We start from the raw sequence: 25,437 nt of genomic DNA, 5'->3' as shown, positions 1-25,437 counted from the left end.
TTTGGAAATATATTTATTAACATAAAATTATAGCACATATATATACTTTTAACTAAAACCAGTTTCTTTTCATCATGATTCTTTCTAATATGCACCAAATTAGAAGAGAGTGAAGACATCAGCAGATGGCTCAAAGTGGTTTGCAATAAACCTTTTCTTCTCAGGTCATTGGTATAGAATTGTTATGAAAAATTCACTTTACTCAGCACTTTGCTTAGGACACATAAGCACAATCTATTGCCTAACATTGCTTTATTTGCTGCATATCTAACAATGAGCTGGCAATAAGAAGTAGTTTATGCACATACATTGGTTTACACACTTTGTGATTTTTGAGGGTTTTCATGGTTTGGTTGTCCAATGGTGGTAGTCTTTTAAAATTAGATTTAAATGCAATATACAGCATTTTATTTTTTACTTAGTATTATTTGAATAAATAATATTACATATAGACCTCTTAAAAATAACAACTTAGGTAAAAGCAAGTTTTAAAAATACAATAAAAACTCTTATAATCTACTTAGGAATATCAAGTATAAGTTTAGGAATTAGATGGTAAAAATCTCCCCTGGTTTTTAGTTTTCCTTGTCTTTGTGAGATGGTTGCTTGAAGTGTGGGAGAGGATTATCTTGAATTATGAATTTGGGACTACCTTATAGACATGATAGTCCTGCATCCTACCAGTATCTTTGTCAATACTAATTCTAGGTCACACATTGGATACCAGACACTCTGCTTAGCACTTTACATTCAGTCCTCACAACAATTCCCAGAGGTAGGTAATGTTATTGGACCCACTTTATAAGAGAAGCCTCTAGCTTGAAGTTCATGGAAAGCAAAAGACACAGACAGAAACATTTGTATCCTGGTCTTCCTGAACTCCAATTTATTAGACTGTGAGCTCCTTGAGGGGGAGGCGTTCTCTTCCTGTGTCTCAGCAGAGAAGACCCTGGCATTTACGCCATGGCAGTGGGCACCAGCCAGATGCGGCAGATGGATAAACAGAGCAAAAAGTACAGTCATGCTTCGAACAAGCAAAGAGAAGCATCATATTCGTAAGATCATTAGAGTATGAAAACACTTCCACAAAAATGATAGAGTACTATGAAAAATGTGTTCAAACTCACATCTAATTTCCCTGAGATTAAATCTTATTAATTAGTGCCAGTTGTATTATTTATTGTGCTGTATACCATTGAAGACCTAGGAGTTGTTACTGTTTAGCTAGTTCTTTTGTCCTAATATAAAGGGTTTACAGCTTCTAATTTCACATTTGTGCACCTCATTTGTGTCTCTGCAAAAGAAATTATGGAGGAAAACCAAATTTCAGGGTCTAAATTTGTGGTATTTGTGGGTCTATCAAAGGAATTAGAACTTAAAGGGGTCTTTCGGGCTCTTTATTAAACCTTTACTTTTTTATTATCTTAGCTAATGAGATGAGGAGTAGTGATTTGATTAAATCACATTTATTATAAAAACGTTAAATTTCTTTATTGTTGCACCGCTGGGCTTGTCAAAGGCCATCAGCATCCAGATGACAAGAGGTACACAAGAACCATTTGCCTGCTTCACTATTCAGAGCCCCTTACATGCCCCTCATCTAACCCACCAAGAGTTCACAGTTTAGCACAAAGTTCTTCTGAACTATTAAATTTCACTCTGTCTTGAAGTCCTAAGTGAACATAGTTTATCCAAAATTCGTCCAAAGGAAATAAAAATCAGTCCAAGTGAAAAGAACTAATTTCACTATTTGGACTACCAAATTACATAAAAGTAAGCAGCAACAACACACAAGCAAGTGTTGAGTGTTTCTATGCATGTTACAGCAAACATAAAAAGGATTGATTCAAATGTGCTCCATTTGGTGAGAAAAACAACCTGAAGATGCTTTAGCAGGACCTAAGCCTTTGGTATCCATCAGAACTATATTTCCATAGTTGCATAATTGACTGTAAGCAAAAGTCTATTTAATCATCTGTGTGTTTTCAACTTGCCTACGTATGTAAAGCATTTAGAATGGTGCCTCGCACATAGGGAGTACACAATAAATGTCAGCAATTGCAACAGGACTGCTGGATAGCATCCCTGTACAGCTGAGGCGAAGATGGAAACATCAAAGGGGATGATTGTTTTGCGTTAGGGAACTCAGTCTTCCTAGGAAAATTAAACAGGGATTTTGATCAAGTCTGAAGTTGAAGATTCATAAAGTTTCAGGAGCCCACCCTCGGGAATTCTCCAATCCTACCTTTTAAAGCTATTTAGAACCATAATGATACAAAAAATGTATTGCTTTTTTAACAAACAGCAGCTTTTTTACTTGAGATTTCTTAAGCTAGACTGCTTTAACTTATTGGGGTTTGAAGAGATATACAAAATGTCTTGCTTGACATTGACAACACAGCTCAGAAAACCAGGCTGTGCTTAATTAAAAAGCAAAATAAAACATATCTCATAGGATGGAACTGACAAGAAATTGGCTTAACAGGAGTTTATTTTTGTTTAAGATTTAATTTTTTATCTTTAGAGACAGGGGAAGGGAAGGAGAGAGGGGGAGAAAAAAAATCAATGTATGGTTGCCTCTCGCGCACCCCCTTCTGGGGTCCTGGCCTGCAACCCAGGCGTGTGCCCTGACTGGGAATCGAACCAGTAGCCCTTTGGTTCACAGTCCAGCACTCAATCCACTGAGCCATACCAGCCAGGGCTTAAGAGGGGCTTATAATAGATGTTTATTTTAACTATTAAACTTTTTAATTGTTTAATATAAAAAAACCTCTTTGGTCACCAGCTAAAATGTTGTTTCCTTGTTTTTTCCAAATACAAAAAGATTTTGGTAAGCCTGCCAAAAATAAAAGGCTTTCTTTACAAACACATTTTAATATACTCACTAAAGCCTCCCACATGAAAATTTAGGGAAAAAATTTAATCAAAATGCAAATTCTAATGCACAAGAAGACACTGAATGAGGGAAGTGAAAATGTTATCAGTTTTACAGTGAACCTTCACTGCCACTAGCTGTATCTCCTTTAGTATGAGGTCTGTGGGTAAGAAAATTCCAACCTAGATTCAAATATGTAAATATTAATAGTTGTAGCTTCAGGTTTCTATGTACTAGAATCCAGAGAAACAGCTTCCATTTCAGCAGAACCTTGTTTTAAGGAATAGAACTGGTAACATTTTAGAATGTCCTTGCCCTTTTAGTGTGATGAACTGAGCTAGACTTTAAGGTTTACTTAATTACAGATTTTTACTATCAAAAATAGATTCTGTAACTTTTTTAAAAAAGTACTTTCTTTGGTAATATTTGATGACATTTCTGATCAGAGCCCTTAAAAGCTCCTTTAAAAAAATAAAACAATACTTTAAAATATAGATATAAAATTCTCAAAGAACTGTCATTTAAAATCATGTAGCTTTCTTCCTTTTTCTGCTCATGCCAACAAGCAGGTTATCTTTACTCAGTCTCCACAGCTCCAAGGAATTTCATTTCTGTGGCTGCTTTCGGTGTTTTGGCTGAACCACTCTTCTTTTGGAATTCAGCTGAGATTTCCTCAAAGGACTTTCCTTTGGTCTCTGGAACTTTGAAAAATATAAACAGAGTGAAGGCCAAGAGCAATCCAGCGAAGATGAAAAACACATAAGACCCACAGAAGTCCTGCAGAGAGAACAAACACAGAGTCCCAGTTAGTGGCTGTTCGGCCCTGTCTTCTGTTCAGTACGTGTGCACAACATCAGGCTGCTTACCGCAATGTATGGGAAACTCAGAGCTATAATGAAATTGCAGGTCCAGTTGCTGAATGCAGTTATGGCTAGAGCCGCAGAGCGTGGTCCTTGACTGAAGAATTCAGCCACCATGAACCAGGGGATGGGGCCTGGCCCGATTTCAAAGAAACTGACAAAGAGGAAGATGGCTACCATGGCCACGTAACTCATCCAAGTAAATTTATCCTGAGGAAAAAGAATAATACAAAACAAGAACACAAGTAGAACTGGGATTATTGGCTGCTCCTTCCTTTAGCTTAGTAGACCCTTCCTGAGGTTAGCAGTGAACATGGCTTTCTTCCTGGTGATTATGTACAAATAAGCATAAGTTATCGTAGTTGGAGACAAGTTTACTCTAGTCTGAGTCATCCTGAAATCTTTAGAGATCTGTAATAGGGAAATCCTCTGTATTGTGATTTTTACATGATTCTTGGTCACTCTTTTCCTGTGAAAGAGGCAGGGTCAGGATCCAGTGACCTTGGCTAGGCTGCTAGATTGGGTGCATGTGAAGTAGTGGTTAAGCGTCCCAGGCTGGACACGCCCAGACACTTGCCCAAGGTCACACAGGCAGCCAGGTAGCAGAGCCAGCACTAGAACCTGTTTGGGGGCTGCCCCCAGAGCCTGCGCTCTGGCCACGTCTGCCTCCCTGGATAACATGTACAATTTGCTTGCTGGTGTTCAGCCTTTATGCTCCCCAAACTAGCTATCTTTTTCTTTACATTTCTCCTTTGTGTTAAATGCTCTTCCTCGGGCCTTATTTCATCAGTCATTCTCAAAAGTTCTTTGACATTACAAGCACTTTAACCCAGAGCACGGAATGGCTATCACATGGAAACCCCCACCCTCAGTGCAGGCACCAAACTCACCAGCAGCACAAGCCCCACGGACATGAAGATGGCGCAGACACACATCCCGCTCATTCCAGTGAGAAACAGAGAGCGTCGCCCCGCCTTCTCCACGAGGAATACCTGCAGAAGTTTCAAAATGTGCAGGCTTGATACTTAGTTTCAGCTGACAGAGAGGTCATTTTAATTTACACAACTGGAAAGAGGCAGTTCTGTTATCCCATTTCACCAATGTGGAACTGAGAAGGGGAGTGGCTCCTGCCCAAGGGAGCAAAGCTGGTCTCAGTCACCTTGACATCCACAAATACCTGCTGCACTTAGTCACATTGGTTTGAACTTAGTCACATGTGGCATTCCAAAGGAAGAACAATAGTGCTCCCACCGCTTTATGATTATCACTTTGGGTACAACATTAAGAAGTCCATACAACTTAGATCTCTTTCAGCAGATTTCCTATATGTTTAAAATGTGAAACTTCGCCCTGGCTGGTGTAGCTCAGTGGATTGAGCACAGGCCTGCGAACCAGAGAATCGCGGTTCGATTCCCAGTCAGGGCACATGCCTGGGTTGCAGACCAGTTCCCTGCAGACCAGTTCCCAGCAGGGGACACATGAGAGGCAACCATACATTGATGTTTCTCTCCCTCTCTCCTTCCCTTCCCCTCTAAAGATAAATAAATAAAATATAAAAAAAATAAAATAAAATGTGAAACTTCTATATAAAAATGATACCAACATCTCTCCTGAATGTGTGTGCATTGTGGACACCGGAAACAGTTGAGGTGTCAACTATTCTTATCCAACTTTCTCACTGAGAATAAAGTTCAATTATGACACTCACCTGGCAGTGTGTGGAATTTGACCAGTTTACTAAAATAGTCAGGCCTTCATTTTTCTGGTGTGCCTAAATGTACCTGGTGCCAGGAACGAACTATCCACTTGGAAAGGCAAGACTTTAAAGCAAAAGTTTAAAGTGCTTTCTTAATTTAAGTCAAGAGATAGGTCATTGATTCCTTTTGGGACCTTTGCATTAATAGTTAAGATTTACATTTAGCCAAAACCAGAGTTTGTTGGATAGAGTCTTGCTTGATACTGCCCAGGTTGGTGAATCACTCACAAAAAAAGGCTACCTGTCTTAATTTCTCACTTTGGTGAGTAAATTGACTAGGTTCATAGATCTATCCATAGATCAATAGCAATCAAACAAATACCCTTAGTATAGTGAGCTCTGGCTCTGCAAATATCTGAGAAACAGATCTTTTCACCTGCAGTGAAACCCCTTTCATCTCAGAGGCATTTTGTAATCAGTATCAAATCAGTTTGGGATGATAAGCAAAGAGCCCACATTTAACTGTTGAGAAGTAAGTGAGAAAATATTCATGCTCATAAAATTTCTCTATATATCTGACTCTTTCATTGTGGCTTTTAAAGCTGACTTGATGACACCATGTCAAGTTACAAAGAAAATAGAAGCATTTCTTCAGGAACAAGGGCTTTCATTATGTCTGGTTTTTGCTGTTTCTGAATAATAGATATAACTATAACTAATAGATAATAAACTCTAGAACTGCATGCCTTAAAAATTGAGTCAGACTCTTGTTTGAGGCCAGGTGAGCATGCAGGGAGGGATGTGACACAGGGTGAGATGAGGTCAAGGCCTGGAGATGCCTGCTGACCTTAACTCTCACCCTTGCCCCAGACAGTGTGCGTCCCTCAGACCCTGGAAGCCTACTTTGAGTTTGGTAGCCACTGCTTCTCCCCTAGACCCATCTTGCCTCCTGGTTCCCTCCATATTTCTTCCTGTTTTGTTTTCTCTTTCAAGATTACAGGTTGTCTTCTATGGGCCTGTTAGTGCGAAAGAAAACATGGACTATGAAACATAATTCGAGAGTCAGGAAAGTCTCTCTCTTTTCCCAAATATTTATTTTAAAAAGAGGAAAAGACTGATTATGTTCTTTCTAAGTTATTGAAACAATATATTTTGGTACATGTTCCTGTTTGTATATCTTTATTTTGATACATGGGATTCAGTAACATAGGTTCATTTGAGGGGGAGAAACTGGGAGATTGAGGGGCTACCTTCTCTGTGCTTTAGAACAACTTTACAAAAATATGTATATATATAATTAAAGTTTTTAAATGTTATTTTAGTCCTGGAGCATTATTTATAATTAGCTGATTAGAGATGACTTTATAAGTTATGTCACTCACACAAAAACTTTCACAGAATAAAAAGATGAGCTCTATAAAGGTATATTCCAAATAATCAAGACACTGTTGTCAAAGTGACTCTTCCCACTTCAACAGGGTTGGCAGCGGGAGACAAAAATGAAATTCTGCAGTAGTTTCCTTTTTGGCGCTCTTAGAGTTTGGGTTACCCAGTCTTGACAATTGGATGTTTTACACAGCAAATCCTGTTACATATAAAACGTTTTAATCATAATCTCTATTAGAAAGTTATGTGTAAAACATTTTATCTCAGGCGACAAAAGAATGCAGAGTCCACTGGACTGCCTTCCAGCCCCAGACCTCCACCAATTCAGAGCGACCTTTTGGCTTGAAAAGGCAAGATCTGTAAAGGTGTATCTGCAGGCCCCCTGCTGTTCCCTTCTTATCTGCTCTGCGGTCTGGACAAAGCTGCCTTTTGATTTGGGTGGCCAGATTATAATTAATCGACCACTGTAAGGTAATAGTTTAAAGTCCATGTGAAGAGAATGAAAAACAAGTATGTTGAGTATAGCATTGTGATTGAAATTGAAAAGCACAAGTTTTTTTTAACATCCCACATTCTAAGATAAAAAAGCCCCATTACATTAGTTGGGAAGTTTTTGTATTATTGTTGTTGTTGCTTGTTTACTTTAATTTTTAGATTGTTATATTAAATATTATTATTGTTAAGATACCAATCATTCCTTACATAAGGTATTTGGTCCTAAAAAGAGTATATGGCCTCTTCCCTTTGTTGGAAAGAGATAAAAAAAGTAACATTTGACATTTTCTAAAGTCTAACAGTAACATTTGAACTTGCACACCACGTCAACTTCATCCTCTCACAACGCCACACACTCGCGTGCATCGTCAAAAGCTGTGGCCCTGGGAGCTACTTGTAAGCTGTGCCCAACGGCCAAACAGCATAAGAATTTGCTGGGTTTGTTTCATTTTACTAGAGGCTTAGCTACCTAATAGAGAGGACCGCATTTATTTTTTAAAAGTGTTTTCTAAGACATCAGGATAAAAAATGAGTTTCTACCATAGATGGAGAGGAATCTAGGTACAAGACCCAGTACTGAAGGAAATCACATGCCGTTAACTGAATGGCTTTAGTATAGAGCAAAGGAGAGGGATCCCAAGGAGTGAATTCTGTGTGTTCCCAAATGAGTTTTTAATTCACAAAGGAGTAACTAATGGCATCCACTCCAACAGAGAGAGCCAGGTGTAACCAGAGAGAACCAGACGACCTGCTCAGTTATGCCTGTGCAATGTAGTCACTGGTATTTGACATATAGAAGACTTCCCATGACCCACTTGGTTTCAATCCTCAGAGAATATAGACAATAAGTCATTGATCACCTTTAGATCACAAGATTTTGTTTTGCTTTTTAATTCTATTTCTGGACAAAAGAATGAGCAGACTGTTTAGGGTTGTTTTACTTACAGAGAGAGCAGTGAAAACTGTGTTGATGGCACCCATGCCAATGGTTGCGTAAACTGGCTGGCCAACTCCAGCTGTCTGAAAAATGCTGGTTGAGTAGTAGAAGATCTGCAAAATAACAACAGTTTAGCCTTAATCCAGAAGCCTAGCACTGATGGCTTTAAAGCAGGAAATATTTTAAGTCATCTGATTTTGGTTGCTTCTATGTAACCATGGTCCCTAGAACTTCATACAGATTTTTTCCACCTTCTCCTTCTGGGGAAGGAGAAACTGCACTTTTCCTTCAGTGTTTAAAGCTTCTGATTGCTTAAACTTCTTTTTATATTTAGCAAAGACTCTGCATATGCATTTTCTTTATTTAAAAAAAAACTTTGAACCTTTTGTTAAAGTATAAAATACATAGAAAAAAGCACACATGTCAGGAATGTACAGCTTGATTAATTTTCACAAAGTGAATATACCTGTATAACCAATACCCAGATTAGGAAATAAATCCTTGCTTGCTTTTCTGAAGGCCCTAAATGTCACCCTATTTTCTCAAGGAAACGCTTTCAGCTTCTATCATCATAGATAAATTTTGCCTAGTCTTATGTATTATATGATGAAATCACATAGTGTATATTATTTTGTATCTGGCTGCAATATAACCTTTGTGAAAATAATCTATAGTTGCATTTGTAGGCTATTCATCATCTTTACTGTATAGTATTTTATTGTATTAATAGGCCACAGTTTAGCTACCCATCCTACCATCAATGGGTATGTAGGTAGTTGCCATTTAGGGTGACTATGAACAGGGCTGCTCTGAACATTCTAGTGCAATCCTTTCAGTGAACTATGCATACATTTACACCTAGGAATGGCCCTGCGGGACAACACAATGTGCACATGCTCAGCTTTGACAGATACTGCCAGACAATCTTCCAAAGATGTTGTGGCAGTTGACACTCTCCCCGGTGTATATGAGAGTTCCGGTTGTATTGCATTTAATCTGAAATTTTCTACTAATCTCAGTAGAGACGGAGAAATATGATTCACAACCTCCCTAACAGTCTTTATTATTCAGTTATGCTTTTACTTTTATAATAGTCTTTTAGGTCATTTTGTTGTTCTACCATCCTCTGGCATTCCTTCCCCACATGAATGTCCTTTTTCTGCAGACGGTGCTGATGCAGGAGGACCGTGCAAACTGTGCCCAGTGAGAACTGGCTTTAGCACACCGTGCACTCTCCTACCATTTTCAGGCTGCCCAACAGCCTCAAGTCCAGTATTTCCTGGTTGCCTCTACGTAAATGGTGGGATGGAAGCTGAAGTAGGAACATTCAGAGAGTTAAGTATTGTGCCATTGAATGTACAGGTAGAGCTGAGATAGGGGAAAGCAATTTGGTCTCTAAGCCCCAGAGATACAAGAAGTATTAGGTGAAAATGAACATCAAGGACCCTTAAAGAAGGACAAAGACCACAGCAGAGCTGTATTCAGCCTGTGGAGTGAGGTTCAGCTTTCCTTTCGCTTCACCTCATTGGAATTACTTTCCTTGGTTGCCCCAACTCTCTACCAACCTATCAGTCACTCCCAAAGGGTCTTCTGTGGATCTCAGGTTGGCTCTCTATAGAGTGTAGAGGAAGCCCAGATCATATTTTCAACAGCAGCAAAAGGGGATACACGGTTTCCTTTGCTTACTTACTTAATGAATGCTTAATCCTTTCCTTCTACTAGCTAATTGCCAGTAAAAATAATTATAGTCTCCGTAATGCAAAGATTTCAAGTCAAAACCCCAAAGCTAGCAAGCTTAATACTTGGTATGTTTTTCAATCATGTCCTTTCCACCACCCTCACTCACCATATCATATCACTTCGCTCTGCCGTTTATTTTGTGTGCATATGCTGTCTCCACAAACAGCGAAAACTTCTTGGGTGGCAGGAAACATTTTGGCACCTGGATATCTGGTATACTTCATTTAAACAGAGGGAGCCATGGACTCTTTTAGCTAAAGCTACTACAAATCCCAAATTTTATATTCAACTCTAAAAGCCCCTTCTAATTTAGTTTCCTTTGGTATAATTATTCTCCTTGCCCCTCTTTTGTTTTAGTATGACTTTTGCCTTCTCACCTGAATCTTAATAGACATACAGTGACATTGATTGTTGATGCTTTTAAAAAAAGATTTCATTTATTTATTTTACATAGGGGAACAGAGGGAGAGAAACATCGATGTGAAAGAGATACATTGATCAGTTGCTTCTTGCATGCCCCGAACTGGGGACCTGGCCCACAACCCAGGCATGTGCCCTGACTGGGAATCAAACTGGTGACCTTTTGGTTCACAGGCCAGCACTCAATCCACTGAGCCACACCAGCCAGGGCTGACTGTTGATATATTTTTTTTTAATTGTAAGCAATTTTAGAAAGCAGATGAGGCAAAACAGAAAACACTCATTATTTGCTTTTACTAAGATGTGATGTTAACATTTTAAAATGTCTTTTAGCTATTTTAACTTATACCCTTTTTTTGCTCTATCCCAATTTGCTTTGCTCTTAAGAGTTAGGGGATGTTCTTAAACTTACCCCATTGATTCCAGAAAACTGCTGAGCGAAGTGCAACATCAATCCCACCAGAGTAGGCTGTCGGTAGCTGGAATTGGTGAAGAGCTGAATTATGGAGACTTTCTGTTCACTCGAGGCTTCTTCCCTTTCTTTTCTCATCTCAGTGATATATTTGGTAACATCAGCACTGCCTTTGAGTCTTTTCAAGCCTGCCCCCAAAATGATTACATTTATAACAACTCAGGTCAAAGCAAAAATAAATTTATATGTATTATGTAAATGAAAAGGTACAGTTGTGTGTAGCCCTTTCTATTACTTGATGACAATGCACTTTGGGAATTCTTTTTAGTTAAATTAATTCCTGCTTTTTTAATTTCACAAAAGCAGAACATTTGGCTTCATCTTATGACAAAGAGAGCTATGACCCTCATATCCTTGAAGCATAAGGCTGAAAGGTCCTTTAGAAGAGTATGGTTGACTCCAATATTCTGCATTTGGGCTTCCGATTTGGGCTGAGTGAATATTTATGGGTGCAAAATGTCATGTGCCCATCATATTTAAGTGATCTTGCATGTTCTCCTTATGCATAATCACTGACTGCATTTGGAAAGTGCTGGTACCAATTTCATGAATAGCCATTCATGCACACTTTCTTATGAGGTGATAGTTCCAAAACAATAGCTAGAAAGTAAAACCACCCACAGACTTACTTTGTTTTGCTTTGTTTTCCTCATCCAACTTGATGTAAAGGTATTTGGGGCTTTCTGGACAGAAGAAGAGCATCACAGACTGCAGGATAACTCGCACAGCAGACAGACCAAGCAGAATGTGCCAGAGCTTGTCATTGCCCAGGATGAAGTCAAGGCCAACAATCTGAAAAGGTAGGAAGGAAGCCTGTCAACTTCCCAACACTCTGAGTCTGCCTTCTGCAATAGTTTGTTGAATAAGCATATTGACTATTGAATAGTATCCCTGAGAACTTTGATTCAAGTATGAATCAAGATGAAAACTATTACTACGGTATCTTACCTTAACTAAATTAGGAACTATTTGTTTTATAAAGACTTCACCTGGGTTTGTTTATATACGCTCTTATGGAACATTTAAGATAGGAATCAACCAAACATTTGACAACATATTTAATATTTAAAACAACACCCAAAGTCATGCATTACTTTTGACCTTTGTAAAAAACATTCTTTTTAAATTACTCAGAACTTAAGTAGAATGCGATAATATAGATGGAGCAATTACTCTGATGAGAACCAGCTTTGTGACCCCTATTGCAGTAATTTGCCTTCTGGATAGTCATAGGTTTGGGGTTCTCAGGACTCCCTCTGAGACCACAGGATAGAAGGGAAAGATACAGCCAGTTGAACAAGAACTGGTCATCATTTACATATTAAATTTCCAAGTAAGACACTCAAAACAAAGGAAATCCAGGCAGCCAAAAATTTGACGATTCTTATTTCTTTAAATCTCAATGGAATAATTTAATATACAATAGCAAGAGAAGTTCAAGATTGGGCTTCTAGGTCATCTCTAGTGCCAACACAACCACAGCTCCGAGGGGAAAAGTGAGGGGTGGAGTAGAAATAATTTAGCTTTGAGCTAAAAACCTATGATTCTACACCACCTGCACTACCACTGGCGGCAGTTGTTTTGTTTTGTTTTTTTCTATGTAAGTCTACAATGAGAATGGACAGTCAGGGAGAAAAAAGTTGCATAAAGTAGAGGACGGATGAAGTAGGGGGTGGGGGTTTTACCTGACTAACAAGAATGCCCGTGACAATGGCCAGCTGGTGAAGAGAGCCAATAGCACCCCTGAGTGAGGGTGGTGCAATTTCGCCAATGTACATTGGAACCAAGCCTGAGATTAAGCCTGCATAGAACATGAACATAAATGTTAATATGCAGCCAGGACTATTTCAATAACATGAATTTGGCTTACGTACAGTTACCATTCAGACGGAAAGTTTCTTTCTGCATCTGTTAAAGGAAGAAAACCCTTGTTTCCAAATAAAGACACAATTTATGAAAAGAATATTTGTTGATAAGATTACAAATAAAATGATAGTTTGACATATGAATAGGAGGAAATGGTTAATCAAGTATCTGGCAATTACTTATAACATTGTCTTAATTTAAAAAATTCATATTAGTATTGAGTTTACATCATAATGCTTTCAGATGTCTTAAGTAAAGAGACTGAAGAATGTGATAATAATATTTAAAAAATAATAATATTCTTAATTGAGACTCATGGATTGAAGAAATTAGAACGGGTCTAGACCAACGTCACTACTCGCTTGGGCTGAGAAATGGCTCACCCAAGATCACAGTGCAGTTGAGTGTTAGCGTGAGAACTATGAGCCCTCGCTAAGTTTCCGCGGTGTGGAGGTACCTCAAGGTCACACTGCCAGAGTGATGGGGTTTAGAGAGGTGGAAAGGGTTAAGGAGCTAAGGGACTCTTCCCCCAGTTACTCTAGCCAGGGTAACCCAGCTTCTTCTTTATTCTCTCCAAATAATGGTCTTCAGAAAAGATTTGATTTAAATGAAGACTTTGGGTGCTTAAAGGGTTACCATACAAAAACTGAGAAGCACTAGGACCTTCTGCCTTCTATAATTTTCTTAAATGCAGATGTAATCAGTCATGTTGGACATGGTGGCATTCCCAGCCATTTGCCAAGTGCAGGGAAAGGTCAGAGACTATTGATAAAGCAAGGCCGGATGCAGTGTTTGTCATGTTCTTAAGAATTTAAAAATAAGATCTGTCAGAGGCTTCCTGTTACAGACACTGGCTGCCTATGGAGTGGAGATGGATGGCCCTTGTGTAAAAGATACTTTCAGGAGCTATTTCAATATGTGTTTTTTAGCTTTACATTGTTTTTAGTATTTCACATGAATAGTTGCATGGTTGATACAGCATCTGAAATTCTGTTGACAATGTAGGTAAACTCACAGGTCTCATGTCCATGAACCTGAAGTCAAATTGCATTTCCTATCATTTTTAGTAACTTTGGTGCTCAGAATAGGACCAGAACATAATTTTAAAAAATGGTTGGAGAGTACAAGTATACTTGGCTATGCTAGTGATAGGTTACTTCACAATGGTTTTATAACATTTCTTTTCAACTTTATGAAAAACATTTTGCATTTTTACTGTATTTAATTTCTTCTTTAATTTCAATTTATTAATGTTAGAAAATTTAAAATACGTTTTTCTTGAACTTTTCATTTCAATTTACAGATTTTATTCTATTAATCAGTCCTATGTATAACTTAATAACTAAATTTTCTTAAAGATTTTAAGCTGCTTTTGCAAAAATAATGTATTTAATTTTTGACATTTAATATTATTTTATATTAGTCACAGGTGAACAGCACAGTGGTCAGACAATTACATAATTTACAAAATGATCCCCTCGATAATTCTAGTTCCCACCTGGCACCATACATAGTTGTTACAACATTAGTGAGTACATTCCTTAAGCTGTATTTTATATCAGTGACTATTTTGTAACTACCAAAATAGTACTTCTTAATTCCTTCATCTTTTTCATTCAGCCACTCTACCCAAAGCCCCTCCCCTCTAGCAGTCATCAGTCTGTTCTCAGTATCTGTGAGTCTGTTCCTGTTTTGTATGTTCACTTATTTTGTTCTTTAGATTCCACATATAAATGATATCATATGGTATTTGTCTTTGTCTGAGTAACTTATTTCGCTCAGCACAATAACATCTAGGTCCATCCATACTGTGACGAATAGCAAGAGTTCATTGTTTTTTTCTTTTTGTTTTTATGGCCAAGTAATAATATTCCATTGTAATACACACCATATCTTTTTTATCCAGTTGTCTATTGATAGACACTTGGGTTGCTTCTGTATCTCAGTTATTGTAAATAATGCTACAATAAAAATAGGGGCGCGTATATCTTTATAAATTAGTGTTTTAGATTTCTTTGGTTGAACACCCAGAAATGGAATGGAAATGGCTCATAAGGCAGCTCTATTTTTTGTTTTTACTATATTTTTTTAAAACAGAGAAAAAAAGAAGAACCATGATTTGGACCTCTTTGTTAATGCTATTATTTGCATTTTTCAGAAGAGAAAGCTGAGGCTCATACTCAGTGAACACATCTAAGATTACACAGAGATGGGGCTAGAACTGATTCAGTATGAATTCAAAGCTCTTTCCATATGTGGGTTGACTTTTCACTTTGATAAAGCTACCCTGACTCTCAGTGATTCATTTTAACATTGAAAATGATAAAAAGAGAAATTTAATGAAATAATTTTAGCCTTATTTTTCAACTGATCATTGAAGATGCATGAAATTATAGTCTTTCCTCTTTGCAAGTAAAAATGTTATAAATACTTTATACACGATTTTGTGACCTTGCCTCTCTTCTCCCACCTCCAATGAGATTAGTGGTTTATAATTGCTACAGTTTGGGACAGTGGCTTAAAAACTCAACCCACAACTATCAGGACATCACTGGTACTGAGAAGGTAAAGATTTGACTGTTTTAGAGATTGTGTGATCCTCCTTTTGTTGAGGCCTCTGCTGATTAGTTGCTTCTGAAAGTTTGAAAAGTAGTTTCTCCTCCCAAAATAAAATAAAATAAAATAAAATAAAATAAAATAAAAATAATAAAATAAAACAAATGGGACCACATCAAACTAAAAAGTTTTTACCCAGCAAAGGAAGCCATCAACAAAATAAAAAGACAATCCACAGAATGAGAGAACATATTTGCTGATACATCTGATAAAGGGTTAATATCCAAAATTTATAAAAATTTACAAAACTCAACACCAAAAAAAACCAATCCAGTTAAAAACGGGCCAAGGATCTGAAGAGACACTTCTCCGAAGAGGATACACAGATGGCCAACAGACATATGAAAATATGCTCAACATCATTAATCATCAGAGAAATGTAAATTGAAACCACAATGAGATATCACCTCATACCAGTCAGAATGGCTATCATCCATAAATCAACAAACAAGTGCTGGTGAGGATGTGGGAAAAGGGGAACCTTTTTGCACTGTTGGTAGGAATGCAGATTGGTGCAGCCACTGTGGAAAGCAGTGTGAGGCTACCTCAAAAAAATTAAAAACAGCCCTGACTGGTGTGGGCCAGTGGATTGAGTGGAGGCCTGTGAACTAAAAGGTTGCTGGTTCAGTTCCTGGTCAGGGCACATGCCTGGGGTGTGGACCATATTTTGCCCTGGGGGCGTAAAAGAGGCAACCAGCTGAGATAGCTCTCACACATCAATGTTTCTCTCCTTCTTTCTCCCTCCCTTCCCCTCTCTCTGAAATTAAATCAAATCTTTTTTGTGTGTGTGTGCTTGCTTCGGCAGCACATACACTAAAATAAAATCTTTTTAAAAAGTTAAAAATGATATGCCTTTTGACCCAGCAGTCCTACTTCTGGGAATATATCTGTAGAAACCCAAAACACTAATTCAAAAGAACATAAGCATCCTTATGTTCATTGCAGCATTATTTATAATTGCCAAAATATGAAATCAGCCCGTGTCCATCAGTGGATACAACTATGGGACATTTACACAGTGGAATACTACTTGGCCATAAAAACGAAGAAAATTTTACCCTTTGCAACAGAATTGATGGACCCGGAGAACATTATGTTAAGTGAAATAAGCCAGTCAGAGAAAGGCTAATACTATATGTTCACTTATATGTGGAATCTAATGAACAAACTGAACTAACAAGCAAAATAGAGACAGACTCATGGCAGGCTGAAAGCTATAGTGCAGCGGGGGAGGTTAGGGGGTAGAGGAATTGAGGGAAAAGGAAAACAGACTCACAGACATAGACAGTGTGGTGATTCCATGGGGGAGAAGGGTATGGGGAGATAAATGGTAACTGGAAAAAAACAATAAAACTGTATTATCACATAGAGAAAGAAAAGTTGTTTCCAAGACTGAACGATTCCAGTAATTTAGTTGTCAAGTTCATGAGAAGAGCATCCATCCTCCATTGTGAGCTCTTCTACCAACTACTTCTTTCTGATTCACTCTTTCTGGGGTCACTACCACTTTAACCCTTCACCCAGCCAGTTGTGAAATCTGACAAGGCTAGGCAGTATGGTCTGAGAGACCAGCCCAGGGTCAATGTCTTTCCAGATAGAAGAGGCAGAGACATATCAGCCAGCTAGGCCATTAGGGCCAAGCCACAGTTTCTGGGTCTATCAGTCTTCCACTGTCTACTACACATCAGGAGTAATAGCAGTAGCTAGCATTTCTTGGCAGTTTACCATAGTCAGATTCTATGCTGAACATTTTATATGTATTCTCACAAACACTCTACAAGGAAGGTATTATTCTCATCATTTACTAGATAAAGAAATGGAGAATTAAGAATTATCTGTGGTCATATGACTAGCAATATTGCCATGGGTAAGAAGATACAACTTCCGCTTATGGATCCCAAACCTCCCTGACTCAGGAGTTAAACTTCATGCTACTGCCTATCCCTTTTGGGATGTCACCTGAAGCTCAAAGTATTCCCTGCATGTTACCACATCTGCTTTTGGAGTAATTTTCACACAAGCGTGTGTATGTGTGTATGACACTTACCACAGTACAGTCCTGCCATAGCTCTTCCTGAAATTATTAGAATGTGAGAAGGTCCCAATTTTGAAAACCCCATCAAGAGTGCTCCAGCTAGTGAGAGAATGTTTGCTACCATCATGCCTTTGATTCTGAAATAAAAAGTAAGGATTATAAATTCAGCATCAAACCTTGAAATATTTTCGTATTCAGAGCATGGTGAGAATTTTTCTTACCTAAGAGATTATTTTAATTTTGCTGAAAATGCTAGTTGGGGGAATCTTAAACCATGATTGCTACTTTGATTTCTACAAACTGAAGCATTACCAGTGAGTGATATTTATAATGAGAGAATATGAATTTCATGCACCAGATCTTCATGTTTTGATGGGGATGATTCAATTGTGGTGATAACCAGTTTGAGTTATGACTGAACTGTGATACTTTTTCAAATAGTTAATGAATTAAATTTTCTATGAATTGGTTATTTTAAACAACAATTGCCTGGTGATAGCTAAATTCAATTCGTACTTATAATCTATGACACCTTACTTTTTTTCATTCTTTTAGAACAAGTTTTTACTTGATGTAGATCATGAAAGGAATTTTAAAGTTACATTTTCATATTTATGAATTATTTTGAAGGAAATTAAGACATGCTTTTACTTTAAGCCTTGTAACCAAAAGCAGGTGTGGCTGCTTGCCTCTACAAAAACAAATACTCAAGAGGCAGGTGATGTTTGATGTAAAGGGAAGTAGTTTATTTGCAGATGCTGGGATCTGGAGGATGGGGGCCTCACCTCTCAGAGCCCATCTCCCCATCTCAGTGGAGGCAGAGGTTTTTAAAAGAAGGGAAAGGAGAACAGAACAAAGAAAGAGATCGAAGGAGAGGGGTTGAAAAGTTCTCTGCATTCAGATGAGCACAGTCCATTTGGATAAGGCAAGTGGTGGTCTGGTGTGCCTCATCCTGGTTTAGCCATCCTGACTACATGTCTCCTGGCTCCATGGTTGACAGTCAACAAGAACCCAGAACTGGGTTGCCTGAAGGTCGAGGTCTGTATCTTTTGAACTTAGTTCCTAGGCTTCTTATACAAATATGTGCTCATCTACAAGCTACACATTAGTCAGAGCTGGCACTTACAGAAACAACGTCAAAAGAATGGTGGGCTGGGTTACAAGTCCCATTACTGTTTTCTACTGTTACAAACCCCCACTGTCAATTTTTCTTCCATTTCTATGGAGTTAGATGGTTGTACCCAAAACATTTAAGAAAAACTAGAAAAATTTAGGACCCAGTCTTGTTTAGAGGCAAAAAATAAAATTTTACAGAAAATTCATTGAATTAGAGTCTCATTTCTCTAGTTGTGCATTATAGATTTTATGAAACATAATTTTTCTCCTAAAATCACCCTCATTTTATCAGAGTCAAATCAAGACCAATTCACTTACTATACTAAGTACTGCTTCAGTTTGGCTGATTGTGTTTTGGCATAAACACAACACGAGTAACAATTGATTATATAGGCTTTCTCAAATATACTTTGCTAGAATAAATCTCATAAGAAATTTTAAGATTGAACTTTAACTAGCCTTTCAGGGCAAAGAAGCCAAGCTACATAGTTGCCACAAGACTTTGTCTGTAATACCTACAGATTTGGATAAACTTCTCTAGTTCTCAAGGTCTCCAAAATGTCTTGAGGTTCTTTTCTTATCATCCCCCAGGAAAGTAACCTTTGCTCCTTACCTGGGAAGACTGCCATGAACCATATGAATAAGTAAAGTACCAGGCCATCTCTCTAAGGGGCTTTTATCAGTTCTAAAGTCAATCTTTATTCCTTAAAGGTTTTTGCTGACATCCCAAGTCTAGGCATATCTCTTTCAGACATGACATTCCAGGAAAAGTCTTGACTAATAAATCCACATTTGGAAACTGGAAGAAATCAGATTTCTATTGGATTCATGCAAATAAACATATTGCCATGAAAATAATAATTCTAATTCATTCAGAGTTTCCAAATTCTGGAGGGATCAAGTAGGGAGAAAAATATAAATGCTTCAATATTGCTACAGTTTACCAAATATCTCTATAAAGACAAATAAGTTTTTAAAAAATCAACAATATTTTGAACAAAGTCACAAGGACAGTAATTATTTTTAGATCATTCAGTCCCACAATCAACTCCTGTGTAATCCTATCATCTGCCAGTATCTCTATGAGTTCGGTCAGTCCCCAGAATCCCACACATCCCCATCTATTTCAAGGGTAGGATCTCAAAATTTATTCTCAGAAACTCATATTTTAGGATAAGTCAGAAGGTGTAATATTTTTGCAAATGCACAAGAGTAAAACAATGACTGTCTGTAAATGACATTTCTAAATGACATGATTAAAATGCAATTAACAAAGGAATGTGCCATTCCTTTTGTCATTTTTGGTAACAAAATTTTAAGATAACAATCGGAATTATAGATAAAAGCATATCAGACCAAAGAGTCAATTAATTTGTTGCCCACTATTTAATTGCGCCTGGGGTTTCTGTTGACAAATAACAATTGGTTTTGGAAAATCAAAGAGAGCCATTTGCTTTTTCATTTGTCATTCAAATGATCACTTTGCTTTACCAGGTTTCTGTGTGCCTTTGCTTTTTTTTTAAATTTCTTTTTTTCCCATTTCCATTTCTCTTCTTGAGTTTCTTACTCCAAAGTCCTTCCTTCCTGTACATCCCGTTCCTTTATTCTTTCTCAACCGTGTTCACTTCCTTAACTTCTTCTCTTTTCGTTTTCCCCCTCTAACAGTGGTGTCCAAACTTTTGGCACCTCTGGGCCACACTGGAAGAAGAAGACTTGTCTTGGGCCACACATAAAATACACAAACACTAACAAAAAATGATGAGCAAGAAAAAAAGATTTAAAGTAAATTAACAATTTTATGTTGGGCCACATTCATAGGCATTCTCAGTTACCTGTGGCTCGCGGGCCATGGGTTGGACACCCCTGCTACTCAATCCTTCTTCAACTTGCACAGACCCTCTTCAACTCAGATAGAACTTCTGCAACTTACACAACCCTCCTTCAATGCTTCTAGCCCATTTCACTTTGCCCTTTCAACTCATCCAGACATAACCAACTTTAGAGTAACCCACACTCAATTCTAGTTTTTAAAGATATATTTCCATAATTTACACCTTTTATTACAAAAACCATGTATTTTTTCTAAATTTAATCAAAATTCTCAATTTTTAGTAACAACTAAAAGTAAGTAATAAGCATGCTTTAGATTGACAAATTTATGAACACATTTAATAACTTTCAGAAACGGTTTTTCCCCAGTGGAAAATACATTTACATTTTTTATTCTTGGTGATTACTGCATTCCTTGAGTGTGCTCAAAAGCAAGCTCTCTCATTATCTGGTGCTCTTGAAAACTTTAGGGAGACCGAAGAAAAGAGAAGGAGGAGACACCTGGTGTGTGGCATGGCCTGTTCCCAAGACTGAAGCAGCTCCTGGGCCTCCAGAAGGTGGATTCAGAGTCTTTAAAAGGCATTTTTTCTCATTGCTTTGCTTCCTGAGCTTTTTACTGTCTGAGAAAGGAGTGAGATCTTTTTCCCTCTTTAAACAATCAATTTCAATTCTTTCTCAATAGAATCCTTATGATATAACAACATTAGAGATCTTATCCCATTTACCGGAGGTTTAGCAAAACACTTCAAGACCGAGACTGAGCCCATTCCTTTCAAACAGAAACAGAAACTAAACCTAAAGCAAAGACAACATTCAGGCAAACTAATATTCTAAAATTAAATCCTCTAAAAGGAGGGAATGAGACACTAGCCTTAGAGTCTTATCTCAAACCACCTGGTGCTACAAACGACCCTGATGAGATCCAAATGGCATGAAGCCCAAATAGCAGACCCATTATCTGATACCAACTGGTACCACTAATACACAAAAGCCTAAACAGCGGAGACACTATCTCATATCAGCCGGTACCGTGAATAACTGTTAAGGGCCCAAATGGCACAGCGCAAACAGCAGAGGCAGAAGATTCTGGGGGCATACAAAGCAGCAAAGATCAAACCAAGTTTCCCAAAAGATAAAAAAACAAGCAAAAGATAACTGTAACCAAGATAAACAGAGGAGTGCTCTCAAACTAAAACTGACTTCCTCCTGCTCAGGAACAGAAAAACAAATGAAGAGATAATTAGAAAGCACTATGATTCCCATGCAAATTTCTCTGAACAATAATATTCCAAGTAGAAAACAAACTATTAAGACTGGAGTCCATCAACTCCCCAGCTGGAACCTGTCAACTCTCCAGACACTTATTTCATCAGCAAAGCGTTTAAAGGCAGCTGATGACCTTGAGAAGGAGAACAGAGAGAGTTCTCGAGATAAAGGATTGGGGACTTTTGCAATCCCTACCGTGGGGTCAGCCTGCCACAAGCAGTTGAGACCCCTCCAGGCTTCACTGGGGTCCACATAGTCCCATCTGCATCACCAAAAACTAACAGAAAGCAGGTCCAGAGCTGTCTGCCTCTGCAAAAGCTAATACTCAAGAGGCAGGTGCTGATGTAAAGGAAAGGGGTTTATTTGCAGATGCCCACCACCTGAAAGATGGAGGACTCATGTCTCAAAGCCCAGCTCCACCTCTCAGTGGAGGCAGAGGTTTTTAAAAGAGGGAAAGGGGAACACAACAAAGAAAGAGATTAAAGGAGGGGGTTGAAAGTTCTCTATGTGCAGACAAGCACAGTCCATTCCAATAAGGCAAGTGGTGGTCTGGTGGGCACCATTCAGTCATCCTGACTTCACAGCATCCTGATTCCACGGCTGAAGGTCAGCAAATTTCCCTGGAACTGGGGATTGCCTGAAGGCTGGGGTCTGTATCTTTTGAAATCTGTTCCTAGGCTTCTTGTACAAACACGCTGTTCATCTACAAGCTACATATTAGTCAGAGTCGGCACTTACAGAAACAACATCAAAAGAATGGTGGGTGGGTTACAATTCTCCATCATAGTTTTTCAGTAGATGTTATCATAGAGAGTTATAATTATTCTTATTTTAAAATTGTATGTCAGCATATTTTCCAAATCCACTAATTAATGTTAACTTATGTAAAATGTGTAAAAAAGCTGACAATAGCAATAAAAACCTTTTCAAAATTAATCACATGAAATTTGACATTTTAATACATTTATTCCTGTTAAATGGAAAAGTGAGGTACAAAGAAACCTCCTTCAAAGTCGATGATGATAAGGTCAATGATATAATCTGAATGGACAGGTTTGGAAATGTGTGTGCTACACATAATGTAAGCATCTTGTTCTGTTCTCTTTTAATGTTTCAGACTTTAAAAAGTGAGTTTCCTAAGCAAGTATCTTTAACACCAAACAATTTTTTGAGAGTAAAACTATGAACTCTCATACTGCAATGATTGCCCAACAACCATGCAATAGACTGAAAAATAACATCCCCCAATAGTCCATGAACTAATCCTCATACCCCGGGAATGCGTCACCTTACATGACAAAAGGGATTTTCCAGATGTGATTAAACTAAGGATTTTGAGATGAAGAGATTATCCTGGGTTATCCAGGTGGCCCCAACTACGGAATCCCAAGTGTCCTTATAAGAGGAAGGCAGAAGAGAAGGCGCTATGTCGATGAAAGTAAAGAGTGCATTGATGGCATCAAGTGTGTGGTAAGTCATTAGAGTGATAATGCATGGAATTACCAACTACTCAAAGGCAGGGGAACCAGTGACTTAGAGCTGATCAGCTTAGAGCTGCAGGCTAGAAAACGGGTTTTCTCTGTGGAGTGCTCTTTCTCTACACAAGGATAGAGGGCAGGAAATACAATAAGCTATATTTAAAAATTGTTTATAGCTAGTTCATAGTCTATTTTACTTGGCAGAGTTGGGAGAGGTTTTTAAAAAGTCCTAATAACCTGGAAGTAGTTTTGACACAAGATTGCTCTAAAGTCCCTCTTCTTCAGCACCACTGGGTACTGGAGCACTTTATATAACTTAAAGGATTTTAACTTCTGCTCAGATGTGGGAAATGGCCAAGAAAAATAATCTAGAAATACTTGAAATGGTTGAATCAAGGAGAAGAAAGCAAATTTCTTTAAATCTTGGTCTAAATACTCCTGTTAGCATGGGCTTCATCATTGCCATTGTTGTTCTCCCAATCATCATCACCAAACTAAGGCTGCATTTGCTGCTTGCTTCCTTTGCACCAGGCATTGTGCTAAACCCTTTACATTCCCTCTCTTTCAGTACTCGCAGTAATGCCACAAGGTAAGGCCCCCCCCACACACACACACATTGCAGATGAGAAGAAAACGTCTTAGAGAACTTAGGTAACCTGCTCATTTTCACATAACTATTAAGTGACAGAGTTGAGACTTGATCTGCGTGAAACCAAAGGGTAATGCTTCATTTTAGTGAGTTCCGTTTTCCATACAAAAGAAAGAAAGCATTTCCCAGGTAGTGCGGATTGCACACACCATGGCCACCCTGTCACACTCTCGCAATTAAATTGTAAACTCATAGCCTTGGAAAACTCAACCCTGAGAACCCAAACTGAAAAATAACATGTACAGATATCTACTGACCACTATACAAGTAAAAGCAGTGATGGAGAAATATGTTTTCATTTATTTACTTTTAACTGGTGAAGTAATAACCCTGGCAATAAGGAAAATCATTTCTGAGCAAATCACCCCTAGAAAGATAGTTTTACAGGAGAGACCAACTCTTTTGTGTTAATTTTTAAGTTAAAATGATTAATTTTATAGCTGTTTTTCATGGAGAATCATTTTTCCACTGAGAGCTGGAGGAAGCCTCCCTTTTAGTCATTTGATAATTGGTCATTTGACATTGTCTTGGGGTGTGACCAGTGCTAGTGTTAAACCCTAACAATTGAGAGGACAAATGTCCTAGTTCAATCACTAGGACACTAAATGTTTCCAATTAAGTCGCTGGGCCTCTCAGATCCTTGTTTCTCAATGGAAGACAGCAAGGGCTTACATTCCTTCTCAGGGATGGGAAGAAGTATAAAACATCAGTACCTGCTAAAAGACTTACTTTGTCCATATTTAAAATTTTAATTTAATTTTGATTAATTTTACTTATTCTAAAAATAACCTAGAAAAATTTCCAGTTACTGGTTATTATTTAAACCAATTTGGTACAAAATAAAATGATTTAAATTTTTTATGATAAGAGTCAGTTTATTAACTCTGGAATTTATGGATTTTGGTTTAAAGTTCAGCTAAACTCCAGCAAGTTGATAAAAATATGAGGAACTGATCATTTTTCTTTTATAGTAGAGAAAAGTCCCTTTCGAATAAGAAAAAGAATAAAACTTGGGTTCCCATGCCACTGCCTGTTACTTAAGAAAATTTCTTACAGTCTTAATATAGATCTCTAGTTCTAAAACTCTAGTATAAGAGAAAAAATTTATCAGAATCTTATAACCAGAGGGATAAAATTATAATTTAAAGTAGGAGTTTTGAAAACTAAATAATGTGTGATCCAGAATCGCTAGAACAGTTGTAACTTAGCCTATGTCGTTTACATTTTTAAAGGTTTTTGACTTTTTTTAAATTTCCATCTTTGTATATAAATTTATTTTCATCACCAGGAAAAGGTAGGTAATAAACAAAAGGTGCACTTAGAAAACACATTTAAAGAAAATAATCACTTGAGTAGAAAACACATTTAAAGCAATAATCACTTGATTTTCTAATTTTATTTTTTTCCTCTTTATGGGGGCTGAGAGGATCCCAAGAGCTTCAGTATGTCACATGACTGAGTAAAATTTGGGTGTAAAGGAGTTCCACTGATGTTTTTCATGCAAAACACCTCATAGAAACCAGAAGAGAGAAATGGAGACAGCACTGGCTTTGTCTTTGGTTGGGGTTTGAGATAGCAGTAGCAGTAGCCAAAAAACCCATGCCAAGTGTCTCAGCACTTGGGAGCTGGGGAATGTTATCTGGATCTTAGAACCTGACTGATCCAAATGCCAAGTTCTAGTCTGAAGAGGAAAACCTGGG

At 37.9% G+C, this 25,437-nt stretch overlaps 1 protein-coding gene across 1 annotated transcript in view; it reads right to left on the bottom strand.

The window, feature by feature from the left end:
• Positions 1-569: 569 nt before the first annotated feature.
• The window catches only part of SLC2A2 (solute carrier family 2 member 2), a 37,874-nt gene continuing 13,006 nt past the window's right edge, over positions 570-25,437 (bottom strand). Inside the window, exons 4-11 of the mRNA XM_037137464.2 lie at positions 17,411-17,535; positions 12,567-12,682; positions 11,511-11,673; positions 10,822-11,009; positions 8,258-8,362; positions 4,626-4,727; positions 3,742-3,945; positions 570-3,652 (exon numbers count right to left, since the gene is read on the bottom strand). Of these exons, the coding sequence (XP_036993359.2) occupies positions 3,452-3,652; positions 3,742-3,945; positions 4,626-4,727; positions 8,258-8,362; positions 10,822-11,009; positions 11,511-11,673; positions 12,567-12,682; positions 17,411-17,535 (1,204 nt within the window). The 3' untranslated portion in view covers positions 570-3,451. The remainder of the gene's footprint in view (positions 3,653-3,741; positions 3,946-4,625; positions 4,728-8,257; positions 8,363-10,821; positions 11,010-11,510; positions 11,674-12,566; positions 12,683-17,410; positions 17,536-25,437) is intronic.

The sequence above is a fragment of the Artibeus jamaicensis genome, unplaced genomic scaffold (genome assembly GCF_021234435.1).
Source record: "Artibeus jamaicensis isolate MK-2021 breed Jamaican fruit bat unplaced genomic scaffold, CSHL_Jam_final scaffold_474, whole genome shotgun sequence".
In the NCBI taxonomy this organism is placed as follows: Eukaryota; Metazoa; Chordata; class Mammalia; order Chiroptera; family Phyllostomidae; genus Artibeus; species Artibeus jamaicensis.
Note: the sequence above shows the minus strand (reverse complement) of the source record. Positions and strands in the feature narration are given on the sequence as shown.